The 14,263-nt window shown below is 41.8% G+C and overlaps 1 protein-coding gene across 7 annotated transcripts in view; it reads left to right on the forward strand.

Moving 5' to 3' along the window:
* Positions 1-14,263, forward strand: part of PTPRM (protein tyrosine phosphatase receptor type M) — a 901,381-nt gene that overhangs the window by 772,853 nt on the left and 114,265 nt on the right. For all 7 annotated transcript variants that reach the window (XM_075533118.1, XM_075533119.1, XM_075533122.1 and 4 more), the window contains one exon: positions 2,492-2,579. In XM_075533118.1, the coding sequence (XP_075389233.1) occupies positions 2,492-2,579 (88 nt within the window). The remainder of the gene's footprint in view (positions 1-2,491; positions 2,580-14,263) is intronic.

Here is a 14,263-nt window from a genome sequence, read left to right on the forward strand (position 1 = left end):
AGTCTGATGCCCTTCTCTAGGGGCCAACCTCTTCCAATGCCATGTCCAAAGCACAGGAGACAAAGCTCTGCTGTCCTGGCTTCTAAGGAGTACTCCAAGATAGCTTTGTTCATTCTGATAGGAATGCATGATTTTCCATATTCTTTACCAACACCACAATTCAATGTTTCAGTTCTTCTTTGGTGTACCTTAATCAACTGGAAATACCACACTGGGGTCAGGTGCACCTTAGTCCTCAAAAGCTTTAAAGAGGTCTTTTGCAGCAGATCTGCTCACTGCAAAAAGCCCTGGTGGAATAATAAGTTAAGCATTGTGTTGCTAAGCACAGGGTTGGTGGTTCATGCCTACCAGCTGCTCTGTAGATGAACGTTTCTGTCTGCTTCCATAAAGACTCACAGATTCAAAAATCCGACAGAGCAGTTGTTTTCTGTTTTATGGGGTCACTATGAACCAGACTCAAGCCCAGCTATTGATTCCTAAGGGAAAACCTAGTTTGATTTCTTAACTGTTTCTTTCATGGGCTTTAATTGTAGATAAGCTGACTTACTTTGTTTTGCTCAGATACAATTTTCTGCTGGGTTTAATAGTGACTGTCCATCTCCTGTTCTGCTGAAAAAGAAATGAGTTCATGGAACGTTGGGGGAACAGCAGACTCCTAGGGCAATAAGGCATGAAGGCAGCCTGTTCGGCAGTAATTAAATTGCTCTGGGTCTGACTTTTTAATGAAAAGTAGTTGAAATCATGGATTTGCTCATTCTGCAAACATTTTCTGTTGCCTGCCTGTGCTAGGTGCTATTATACACACATGAGTATCTAGAGATGTGTAAACTGAGGCCTCGCCTTTATGGAACCGTCTGGGACTGGAGAGTACAAACATCAGGAGATAGATTCGTACGCCTTTTGCTCATTTAACTCTGCTTCCCAGACCACAAGTATAATGAAAACAACTGAAGTAACTGTAGATACAAATTACCACACACCCTCAAAAGAAGCAGAGCTTGTGGTGTGAGTGCAGTACAGGACAATAGAGCATCTGTTGGTCAGGAGTGGGAGGAGCATCTCCTGGCTGCGTCTGGCCCCACCTGAGATGATCCAGGAGCGATTCCCTTCACTAGTGGAATGTGATAGTCTCCTCCTCTAGTCCATGGTCGTTTTTTAATGATAACTAGTAGACATGGATTTATGGAGACTTCAGGAAAACCCTCAAAGTCAGTTGCTTCTTCTGTCTTTCTACATGCGCACACACAAAAATAAATCTAAAAAGTTTCAGATGGGTGGAAAAGTCAGAGAGAAATGAAATTGGTAATTAAATCATGTCAAACTTAAATTAGAATTAAATTATTATACGGAAAGTCAAATAATAGTTATTACTCAACTATAATTGTCATTCTTGGAGTAACAAAGACACTCTTCAGAAAGAGTATCTGACTTTAAAACCCTTGAAGGTGATTTGAACGCATACTTTATAACAAAATGAAAGTGACATGTTGAAATAGATGCTTGATCATATAATGTTCTTGATGGAATTAACTAATGATTTTCCTGCTAGTATCTTATTGACTTTATTAATAATCTGAAATATGTTATTTATGTTTGTACTGTATTACACAGGATGTTAGTATTCAAGTAGCAAAGTGCAGTGTGAAATTGTTAATATATCTAGGGGTAAAATACACGAGATCCCTGCCTGCTATGCTCTTTTTGCAAAACAATAAATTTAATGTCAAAATTATTGAATTATAATACAATGAGAATAATATAAAAATTGTAAAGCATCAACAATAATAGTGACTAAGATACCTGAAGATAGACAACTTAAAACTCTTAAGTGATTAAACACACAGTTGTGTATACAATATTATTTTTGTGCTTTTTCATATTGGAAGAGAGCATTTGCTCCTTTTTTCGATATGTAGAAGGACTAATGGCAGGGCATGAAGGGAGCATCTCAGCGGTTCAGGCAGTGTTTATCCAACCAGTAAGCATGGTTTCTCTCAGGATTTCGAGTTGGATTCTACCTTTTTCTCACATGTTCTCTTCTCGGACCTTCTCCTATGGTTCTTTTCAGAGCAATTGGTAGTGGTGACCAGGCACCTTTTTTTGCCTGTGGCCTCAGGGTTGTGCTCTCGGGGTCATGGAGACTGATGCTCTTATGGGCCATTAATCTGTTGAACTAATGGTTTCTATCTTCAGTTTCCACCACTCTTCTTTCTTCTGAGCAAGGAGAGACCAATAGCTACACCTTAGATGGCTGCTCACAAGCTTTTCAGTCCACAGTCACTAGTTACCAAAATAGGATGCAGAATATGGTCTTTGGGGATTATTGACCTAGGTGATTTCAGGCTTTGAACCATAGTCTCAGGAGTCATCCCTCAAGGAGTTTGGCGATGTTTAAAATATTTTCATAAGTTTACCCCTCACCCAAAGACTCCATCATATTCATGGTAATACCAAATTGTCATTCGTCATGTCATTGCTCTCTTTCTTCCAGAGCTTCTTTGAAGGGCAGTCTGCACCGTGGGACTCCGCTAAGAAAGATGAGAACAGAATGAAGAACAGATATGGGAATATCATTGCTTGTAAGTGTTGGCGGTCCAATTGGGCTATCGTTTAACTTTCTTTTCACATTTGGTAAGATTGACCCCTAGCCTACAGTGCAATTGCTCCCTTCATGCTGCTGGAAAAGCTGGTAGTAAGAAAGGAAGACGTATATGAGTATCTCCACTCATCAGTGTGCTCTTTGCTGTGGGGCTAGTTTTCCTTTAAGATAAGAAGGCTGGGGTAACATAGGTAATGGCAAAATGCTGAGAATGAAAATCCATTTTTAAGAGGAGTACGCAGTGTTTCTCAGCTGCTATGGGAGAATGAATAGAAATAATGACACAGCACACCGTCGTGCATTGAGTGGAATCCCCCGTAAGCATTAATTCATCAATTATCATGGCACTTGGGTTAGGTAGATCCGTAATAGCCATATTTTAAGGGCAGGAAACAGAAACACAGAAGTTAAATGATAGTCCCCACATCACAATACTCATTAGCATGAGAGCTGGGATTATATCTCAGGAACTCCCAGTTCTTGTGAAACTGAATATTACCCAGCCATAATTCTTTGGATGGCTTTTAAATCTATCCAGAGCTCATTAAAGTTCTCCAATGATACTGAGATGTGTGGTAGATTGATGAGCCTAGTTGTCCCGGGGCTTACGCCATCCGTCCTGCGTTAAACTGACTACACTCCGTATGAACAGCCACACTCTGGCGGCCTAACAGAATCTGTGCTGTTTCTAAAGATAGGTAAAGAAAAACAAAACAAAAAATGAGACTAGGCCTAGAGATCATGTAGCTCAAAAAGACATCTTACTTCTAAGGGAATAAACTTGAGAGGCATTCCAGAGGAGCAATATGTTAGGCTCATTGATTATGAAAATGCAGTTGAATTTACTTGCCTGCACCAGCATTTGTCACGACAGTACTGATAACTGTGGCAGCAATGCCCGGTTGAATTTTCTGTGATCACAGAAATGTTCTCCAACTGCACCGTCCACTCACCCACGTGCTGAGCGCTTTGAATTTGACAAGTGCAACAAAGGAACTACATTTGATTTTTATTTAAGTTTAATTCAATTAAGCAATGTGTTCTATTGAAAATTGGGTGGGATGTCATTTTGCATAATGTAACATCCCAACCAATCATGTCCTATTGTCTCTTTGGCCACTAGTAAAGTCAATCCACTGATTTATTTCTAAGTGCTAAGTTAGAAATATGTGACAGTATGGGTGAGGCTCAGGAGAGGAAGACATTATTTCTGCCTCGGGAATAGTCCTGGGAGGATTGAATTGGCCTATATATACCAGCCCATTGCCCCTGAGTTCCTCTTGACTCAGAGTAATACTATGGCATAGAACTGCGCCCAAGGGTTACTGATGCTGTAACTCTTCACATGAGCAAACAGCCTTATCATTCTCCTGCAGAGCTACTGGTAGGTTTGAACCACCAACCTTGACATAAGCAGACCAGTGTATAATCCTCTGCACTATGAGGCTCTTCTCAATCCCTTCATATTATCTAGGAGCCCATAGAAGCTCTGTAGTATGGTAAGGACCAAGATATTTTTCCTTTCAAGAGTTTCTTCAAACATGCAGCAAATTCTGAAGCAGTTCGTGGAGAGTAAAATGAGCATTCACTGTAGTCTCTAGGCCTCATTTCACATAGAAAATTGAAGAAGGTGTTGATGAACCTTTGTCATCGGCTGTCTGGTATGAGGGGTGGCCTTCTAGGGAGCATCTAGACCAGTGGTTCTCAACCTTCCTAAGGCTGCAACCCTTTAATACAGTTCCTCGTGTTGTGGTGGCCCCCAACCATAAAATTATTTTCACCGATACTTCATAACTGTAATTTTGCTACTGTTATGAATCCGTTGACCCTTGTGGAAGGGTCGTTCAACCCCAAAAGGGTTGTGACCCACAGATTGAGAACCGCTGTTCTAGAAGATGGCTGCCAGTGAGTATGACTTGGAGAGCACTGAGATGCAAATGACTTTGTCCACTGTAACTTTGAGTCCATCCCTTCTCGGTGCAGTGCAATGCCTTGCGCTAAGCTGGGTCCTCCATCTAGAGAGGAAGAATCAGTGCTGCTCCGAGATATGTGCGCACACGCGTCTGCAGCAAGAACCTGGGGCCATTGCTGTGACTGTTACTAAGTGCTGCTGAGTCCGTTTGACCCACAGCAATCCCTTATGTAACAGAATCAATCGCTGCGTGGTCCCGTACTGTCCTCACAGTTACTGTGATTTTTTTAGCCCATTTTAGCAACTGCTGTGTCAATCCATCTCGTAGAGAGCCTTCCTCTTTTCGCTGACCCTTTACTTTACCCAGCATGATGTTCTTTTCCAAGGACTAGTCTATTCTAGAAACATGTGCAGAAAACATGAGATGAAGGCTCATCATCCTTGCGACTAGGGAGTATTCTGGTTGTACTTATTCCAAGCCATATGTGTTTCATTTTTGTTTTGTTTTATTGTCTGATCCATAGAACTTTCAGTATTCTTCACTAGCACCATAATCCAAATGCCTTAATTACTCTATGGTCTTCCTTATTCACTGTACAACTTTCACATGCTTATGACATGATTGAAAACATAAGGGGTTTCCCCTAGCTGGAGCATACCATGACAGAGGACAATACTGGGGACACACGGCGGGGAGTGAGTCTGGTCTGACGACCCCCAAACCAAGAAAGAAACATAACAAATCAGATATGAGAGCAAAGCAATGCCACAAAACCCCTGAGGAGCCCCCAAAATAAACTTCAGGCTAGGAGAGGCAGTGTCCAGAACCTTCCAGGACCAATGTGAAGATAGTCATAAAGGTCAGCAGATGACCTGGAATTATGTATGCTTTTTAAATTTTGGTTTGCTGATATTTTTTTTGTTTTCCTTCTGTCCCTCTTTTCATTCACTCTTTTGTTTCAGTTTTGTTTCCTCTCTGTTATTGTTGCTTTGCCTACCATTATAAGATAGGCGTAGGAAGCAAACCCCAGAAGAAAGCAACGGGAGTGACAGTTCAAGAGGAACTTGGGGGGGAGGGGAGGGAAACAGGGACTTGGGTTAGGGAGGAGGCAGAGGAAAGGAGTGGTGAGCAAACAGCACCATAGACAGGGAATTAAAAACAACACCTTAGAGAGAGAATTAAAAGAAGCAATAAGGAGAACATAGGGATTCAAGTGATCTTGGAGCAACAGCAATCTAGCTGAGAGGAATTACTCAGAGGCAGAAGAAGCGCAAGTATGATGGTGGGCCATGAAGAAGGTCAAAGGAAACAGAGGAAAGATCTAGGTAGACAAGCTATGGATAGAGGTATAAACATAGGTGTGCACTTATGTAAATATATTAATTGATAAAAATAAAGATATTGGCCTCTGTACATATATTTATATGGCAACACATTGAGGAAGTGGACAGACTTTGGGAAGGGTCAAGCCCTCCCTCAATACAAGAAAACTGTGTTTTAACTATCCAGAATTCTGGGATGCTCACCCTCCGACACAATCGCTGAAGCCAAAATGGGTGCACAAGCAAATGTAGTTAAGAAAGATGATGGTGCATAGTTATCAAAAGATGTAGTATTGGGGGTCTTATAGACTTGAAGTTAAACAAGCAGTCGTCTAGCAGAGAAGCAACAAGCCCACAGGGAAGAAGACCCAAAACAAACAAAAACAAACATACTGTTGAGAACAAAGGGGATTAGAGCAAAGACCCCTCAAACCCATCTATACACAATAGGACATCCCCTCACAGGAGGGTCACAGGGAAGGGATGAGTCAACCAGGGCACAGTATAATGCTGATGAAACACACAATATTCCTCTGATTCTTTGAGACCTCCTCACCCCCAACTATCATGACCCCAGTCCGTCCTTGCAGTTCTGGATAGACTGGAGCATGTATACTGATAACGCATAATTGCTCAAAACACAAGGAATCCAGGTCAGAAAAACCCCTCAGGAACAGAATTGGGAATAGCCTTATCAGGAGGGTATGGGGAAGTGGGTGGAGAAAGGGAGGAAAGGGGAAACGGATGGAAAGGATCAATGCATAATCCCCACCCCACCCCCAGGGGAATGAACAACAGAAACGTGTGTGAAGGGAGACAGCAGTCAGTGTAAGATAGAAAATGAATAATATTTTCTAATTTATCCAGGGGTCACGAGGGTGGCAGTGGGAGGAGGGCGGGGAAAAGGAGGAGCTGATAACAAGGATTCAAATAGAAAGGAAATGTTTAGAAAATGATGACAACATGTACAAATATGCTGGTTACAATTGATGTATGGACTGTTATGAGAACTGTAAGAGCCCCAATAAAATGATTGTTTTTAAATACCATGGGTTGGGTCAGCACCTTAGTCTTCAAAGTGACATCCTTGCTCTTCAAAATTTTTACGAGATCCTGTGCAGCAGATTTAATCAATGCAGTACATCTTTTCATTTTTGACTGCTGCTTCCATGAGCATCGACTGTGGATTCAAGTCTGGTCCAACAGTCGGGAGTGTCGTTTTCTTTGCACTGGGTTGTAATGCATGTGGAAGACTGCAGGCCTTGGTCTTCATCATCCAGTGTTTCAAGTCCTCCTGGCTTTCAGCAGACCAGGTTGTGCGCCCTGCATCTCGCACGTTAATAAGCCTTCCTCCAGTCCTGATGCCACCTTCTTCTTCATATAGTCCGTCTGCTCAGAGTTCTGCTCAACATGCAGATTGCATCCATAGTGTGAGAGGCTACATTCTGACACATACCTTTCCTGATTTTAAACCATGAGGGAAAAAACCCTCACACTCAAACGAGTTGATGCCAGCTCACAGCGACCCTCCAGGACAGGTAGATCCATACTAAGTTACAGCAGTAGAAAGCCTGGCTTTCTCCTGCAGAGCAGCGAGTGGTTTCAAACTGTCGACGTCGCAGATCACAGCCCAATGCTTAACCACTATACCACAAGGGCTTCTTACACCTCACTGCCATCGAATCAGTTCTGACCTTATAGGGCAGGGGAGAACTGCTGCTCTTAAGTTCTGAGATTGTAAGTCTCTACTGGAGTAGAAAGCCCCGTCTTTCTCCCCCAGAGTGGCTGATGTTTCTAACTGCTAACCCTTAGGGTAGCAGTCCAATATAACCACTACACCACCGGGGCTCCTTCTAAACCATGCAGTGTTACCTTCATCTGTTTGATGAAGGTTTCCCATGAGCACAATGAAATATTCTGGAGTTCTCATTCTTCTCAATGCTGTCCAGGCTGTCCATAATTTGTTATGATCCAGACAGTCAAATGCCTTAGCATAGTCTCAATGAAATGCAAGTAAACACCTCTCTGGTATTCTCTGCTTTCACTCAAGAGCCGTCTGATGTCATCAGTGATATCTCTCTTGCCGTGTCCTCTTCAAGCTCCCTGTCCATGTACTACTGCAACCATTGTTAAATGATCGTCAGTGAAGCTTTAGTTGCATGAGATATTAATGACAGTATTCCATAATTATCTCATTCAATTGGGCCATCTTTCTTTAGAGGGGACCGAAATATTCCAATCAATTGACCAGATAGCTATCTTCCAAATTTCTCGCCATCAGTTGGGTGCTGTCAGTGCTTCCTAACCTTATGTAAACATTTCCGTTGGTACTCCATGGATTTCAGGAACTGTGCTTTTTCCTTATGCCTTTAGTGCAACTTGGATTTCTTCTTTCGGTGCCATTCGTCTGTAATCATACGTTACCTTTGGAAATAGTCCCGTGTCACCTAGTTCTTTTTGGTGCAATGAATCTTCTTTGTATTCTTTACTTCTTCTGTTGACGCTTTCTGCAGTGTATTGACCATTGAGTCTTTTCACTACTGAAACTTGAGGCTTAATTTTTTTCTCCAGTTTTTTAAGTCTAAGATATGATGAGCATGTTCTTCCTTTCAGGTGTTCTCACTCTATTCTAATCCTCCGTCTTCTCAAGCAGCCCCTCGAACTTTTCTCTTCAGCTATTGTACTTTATCATTTCTTCCAATGTTTAGCTATTCTAATGTCAAGAACAAATCTCAGAGTCTCTTTTTCTTCTTTTCAAATATTTCTACAGCAGTTTCATTTGCAAGTAATTTACATGTCAATTAATTCAATCATTCAATCACATCATGGAGAATTATACAATCACCCCCACATCACGTTTAGAGCATTCCCCCTTCCCCATGGTCAAGTCTCACCTTTAAGATGACGCATGCAATCACTATCTGTTCTAGTACTCCCCCCCTCCTCCCATCTTCTATAGTTACTCCCGAAATCCCCTTTTCCTCCCGATCTCCCTGCTCACCCCACCCTGCTACACCGAATACCCCCTTGTATTTATTACTATCATTATGTCTCCACTCCTCTTATGCTTCATAGCTGGGAGACCCAACAGAAAACAAAATCGTGCTAAGGTTGTAAAGGTAGAAACATAGGTGTATAGAGACAAAAATAGTAGGAATGTATAAGAAGGAAAAGGCCCCTAACAATTATCAAAAAGCCAGAGAAGAAATCTTTGTTATGGAAGCAGTAAGAGATACTTGCACCCAGAACAGGTTCAGATCACTTCTTTAGGGTGGTCAACTCGCCGCATGTCCAGCATAATCAAGATGACAATGGTCTCTGCCTGATTGTAAGGCTGAGCTCCACTCTTGCCCGTGGCTAGGTCGGATCTGCCAGGGGCTCAGTCTGACCAGATACTCTGCAGATGGGTTGGGGACTCTCAGCATTCCCCACAGCCCTCCACAAATTGTGTGTTCATAATTTTTGCTCCGATTATTTTCTCCTCACCATATTCAAGATTTGTAATAGTTATCTCTGGATCATGCAAGCTGGTGTGCTTCTTTCAAGTGGACTTAGTTGGCGCCTCGCTTATATCTATGCTTGTTTGAATACAAACTTTTAAGACCCCAGACACTATTCCAGTTGATAACCAGGCACCATCTGGCTTCTTCACCGCACTTTGCTGTAGCAACCTTATCTTGAGAGATCATGTCATGAAGGTAAGTATGTAGCAGGATCATGATATAAGAACTAATTGTTCTTAAGTTAGATCTAGGATTTAGTGCGAGCCCCAAACCCATTCCTGGATCTATGCCTTTTTTTAATTTGCTGCAACTTAGAAGCCAATATATATATCATATCCTTCCATAATTCACTCATCTTAAACATAATTGTGCAATTTCTTCCATAATCCTATATGTTTTCCAACACATAGTTTTCCTTCTTGGAGGTCTCTTCTGACATCCATTATGATCATTTCTTTTTCCCATTTCTTTTGCTTCCTTCATGACTAATGACCTTGATGTCATCCCACAGCTCGTTAGACCTCCTGTCATTAGTGTCCACGGTCAAATCTACTCAAGAGACATGCTTGAGATTCGGGGGGATACACCCAGGCCACATGTTGACACTTGTGGACTTGTTTTCATTTTCTTCAGCCCAAATTTCAGCTTACACATGAGAAATTGATAGTCTGCTCTACAGTCAGTCCCTGGCTTTATTTGGGCTGCTGGTATTGAGTTTTTCTATAATTTCTAACTTCAATTTCTGTCTTCTCCGCATGGGGAAAAAAGTATCTGTGATGAAGAGGTTATTGTTCTTGCAAAATTCTCTAGTTTTGTTTCTGTGAAATTCTGTGGAAATTTTAACATTTTCAACTACTTTTCCTTCCTTTTTCCAACTTTTGCATTCCAATTTCCAGTAATTACCAGTACATCTTGATGGCATGTTTAATCAACTTCATACTTAGAGAAGTTGGTAGAATTATTTAAATTTCTCCATCACTGTCTTTAGTGGTTGGTGTATAAACTTTAATGATTGGTAACTGGATTTTCTTGTATACTTGGAGATACTGTCTGTCACAGACACATTATATTTCACAACAGATCTTGAAATGTTCTTTTAAACAATGAATGTGACACGATTCCTCTTGAATTTTTCATTCCTGGCATAATAACCATATGACTGATTCAAAATGGCCAATACCAACCCATTTCAGCTCAGTAATGCTTAGGATATCAATCTTTATATGTTCCATCTTATTTTTTACTTACAATTTTCCTAGATTTATATTTGTACCGTCCCAGTTCTGGTCATTACTCAATGTTTACAGCTGTTTGTTCTCATTTTGAATCAAGCAACATCAGCAAATTAAGGACCTGAACGCTGTACTCCATCCATGTCATGCTGGTCAACTCTAAGAAAGGAGCTCTTCTGGTCATGTTTTGAGCACCTTTCCACCTGAAAGGCTCATTTTCCAACGCGGTGTCTGATGATGTTCTGCTCTTATTCTTAAAGTGTTCGGTACCTAATTCCTCAGAAGTGGATTGCCTATTCCTTCTTTGTAGTTTTTTCTTATTCTGGAAACTGCAGAAGTCTCTTCAGCTCTGTGGCCCAGCTGGTATTTGAAAGTACTAATGAGATTTCTTTGAGCATCACAGCAACACACAGGTCACATAACAAACTGTAGGCGCATGCAAGTATGTCCATTTAAACCCAGAGGTCACAGGGTAAGCTGGAGGCTTTTCGGAGCCAGTGTGCCTGCGGGGACTGGGGAACCGCGAGCAGGAAGGCGAACAGGGAACCAGGAAGACTACAGACTGGAGGACACAAAAGAAGATGAATTCAAAAGTGGAAGCCCACTGATAGTTCTGAGGCTCAGCAGACAATAGGGCAGACCTTTCCAAACCATAATCCAATACAAACATACTTTTCTTTTTTTATTATAAATGCTGTCCCTCTTTTCAAAATGAGGTGAGTGGAGATTAAATGACCTTCCCATGATCACATAAAGTAGGAAGCTGCCCTTTTGTGATATGAAAAGAATTCTTGACTTTAATGATTTAAAAGTTGGTTTGTTTTTGTTTTTGCTTTTCAAATTCAGGTAGAGGCACATAGCCCCTAGGCATACACGAGGCTGGTCCTAGTTCACTTGCTCCATTTCTATGGAAAACTTTCATTTTTACTGTGGCCCTGCCAGGAGATTCTCTCGTTTGCACTAAGCTTATGGGAGTCCTGGCAGCATAATGGTTATGTGTTGCACTGCTCACTGGCAGCCACCACCAACTATTCCCGGCATAGTTACAGACTTAAGAACTCACAGGGGCAGTTCCACCCTGCCTATCAGGTCTCTATGAGTCCAGATCAGTTCAGTGGAAGTGAACTTGGCTTTTTGCGTTTTGGTTTAGTTTGTTTGAGTTTCTCTAGCTTCCAGAGACTGTATATTGATATGTAGGTGGTTTTCGACAAAAATATAGAATGTCATTCCTCTACTTATTTTCCTGATAACAGGGCAGAGAGGGTGTACTTATATAGACCCCCACATCCATTCCTTCATTCAATGAATAATTATTGATTACCTACTACATGCTCAGAGTCCATGGATAACGGAAAGAGGCAAGCATTTGACAACTAGCCAAAAGACTGGCAGTTCGAGCTCGCTCCCTTGACTTCCCGCAGGCATCTCAGAAGAAAAAACTGAAGATCAGAGAGGCAGCCTTTAATCCCCAATGGGGCATCAGCTCTGCACCACGGGGCTCACCAGGAGTGAGAATTTGGAGTCTGCTCCGTAACAACACTACTGCTTTCCAGACCGCATTGCTGAGCGTTGCAATGATGACTGGGTGGAAAGCACCTCTTCGTGCAGTGATTCATAGTCAACAGTAGGCTTGGGTAAACTGGTTTTGTCAAAGGGCCTTATAGTAAATATGTCAGACTTTGCAGGCCAGCTAGCCTTCGTCCAACTTACCAGGGCTGTCATTGCACAACCAGGCGTGTTTTAGTTACTAATTGCCATTGAGTCAATCTTAACTCATGACAATTCCTTATGTGCAGAGCAGAATTGTTCTATACACAGGTTTTTCAACCCTGTGTCTATATTTTGGAATCGGGTCTTTAGGTCTGCCTTCCAAATGCATGTCTGGGTTTTTACCACCACAGTTTTGGCTAGTAGCTGATCACTTAACTGTTGGAGCCAGCCAGGAGCAGACGTGACTATGTTCCAGTTAAACTCACTTTCAAAGAAGGCAATGAGCTAGATCTGGGCCACCGACTATAGTTTGCTGACTCCTGGTTTAGTGGAGGACAGTTCCCACCAGGAAAACTTCATGACCACTCCAGGTACATTTCCACCACCACCAAAGACACCTTCAGCTTTGAAGGCATTGCAACTAGGACCAATTATTTCATCCGATAACATGTATATACTGAATTTAGCCTGCTTATCTGGCACAGTGTTGTCAAAAGTGGAAAAGATTAAGTCTACATCCTATCCCCATCAATTTATCATCCATGTGCTAGATCAGACTAACATATAGGAAATAATAGAAATTAATTCCACAAATAACAGAAAAATGTATAACAAAGGCAGTATTTTCAATGTTATGGAGAAAGGTAAATGAGTTGTGAGGAATGTTGATTAATCAGTTAAGATCTTTAGAGGAATACAATCTAGTATTGAGGTATATAGATTGGAGTCCTTGCTGCATCATATGTTTGCTGGAAACTTGCTAAGTTATGAACCCTCTTAATGTCCCGCTTTTCTCAGAACAATATACATGTTATGGAAATGAGCTGGCATGCTCTATAAACCAATACTGATTGTTCTTAACTAAAGAAAAATTAAAACATTTATTTGCTTCCACGTCACTCCTGTGTTGAAATTCTTCATCTAGCAAGAACAATACGTCAACAACAACAACAACAAAAACAGTATTTACCAGGCTCAGATTCCATAGGATTAATTGGTAGGTAATTTCAATGTCCCACCTGGCTGCCTCAGCTCTTAGCAAGATTGTGTGCAGTAAATAGTCTGGCCATGGCTCTGTGTTCCATTTCTGAATGCTTGCTAGTTGTCACATTTCACCCAGGTGTCCAGGACTGTATTTTCTAGATCTCCCCTCCTTCCATCCCTTGCCCTCTTGGCATTCTTTCCTGTGTACTGTTTGTATTCCTTTCTATAGGCATTGTCAAAAAGAGACTCTCTGCCTAGTGTATTTAGTCAACCTCCAAATCCTCCTCTTCACCTTCCATGGGATTCCTAAAATGATCATTTGCTTCCCTGGATGAGCTTTCCATTGGTCCACTACAGCAAACTAAGACAAATATATGCCATGTACCACTGCTGTGGTTTCAATACCAAACTGCCCTCCGTGCCGTTTCCCACCCAGGCTATGCTAGACGTCACACCAGTAATGGTTCCCAGGGAGTAGTCCATCCAGGCAGAAGTCTTCAGTGGGTCCTGATAAAGCCATTGCTACTTGGGCTTAATCTGCAAATTGTTCCTTGAGAACTGCTTCACTAAGGGTTTGCTGTGGATATTTAGGTACCAAGAAAACAATGCCATCAAGTCAATTCCACCGCATCGTGACCCTGTATAAAGTTCCCGAGGCTTTGTAAATCTTTACAGATGAATTTAGCCTCATCTTTCTCCCACAGAGCAACTGATAGCTTTGAACTGCTGACCTGGAGGTTTATTTGACAGCATCATCAGTGTCTTCACTTACAATCGTGAAACTAACTCTTCGATATTAGCAGAGTTTAGAAGGACTCGGGGGATAGAAATGAATAAAAATACCTGGCTAAGTCATGTTCACCTCTATTGCCCTGTATAAAAACCACTTGTGTGCCCTCGACTCCACCCCAGAGCAGCACCATGCATGCCAGAGTAGAACTGTGTGCCATGGGCTCGTCAGTGACAGGAGTTTCCAGAAGTAGATCTCCAGGTCTTGTTT

This window comes from Tenrec ecaudatus, chromosome 15, assembly GCF_050624435.1.
Source record: "Tenrec ecaudatus isolate mTenEca1 chromosome 15, mTenEca1.hap1, whole genome shotgun sequence".
Lineage (NCBI taxonomy): Eukaryota > Metazoa > Chordata > Mammalia > Afrosoricida > Tenrecidae > Tenrec > Tenrec ecaudatus.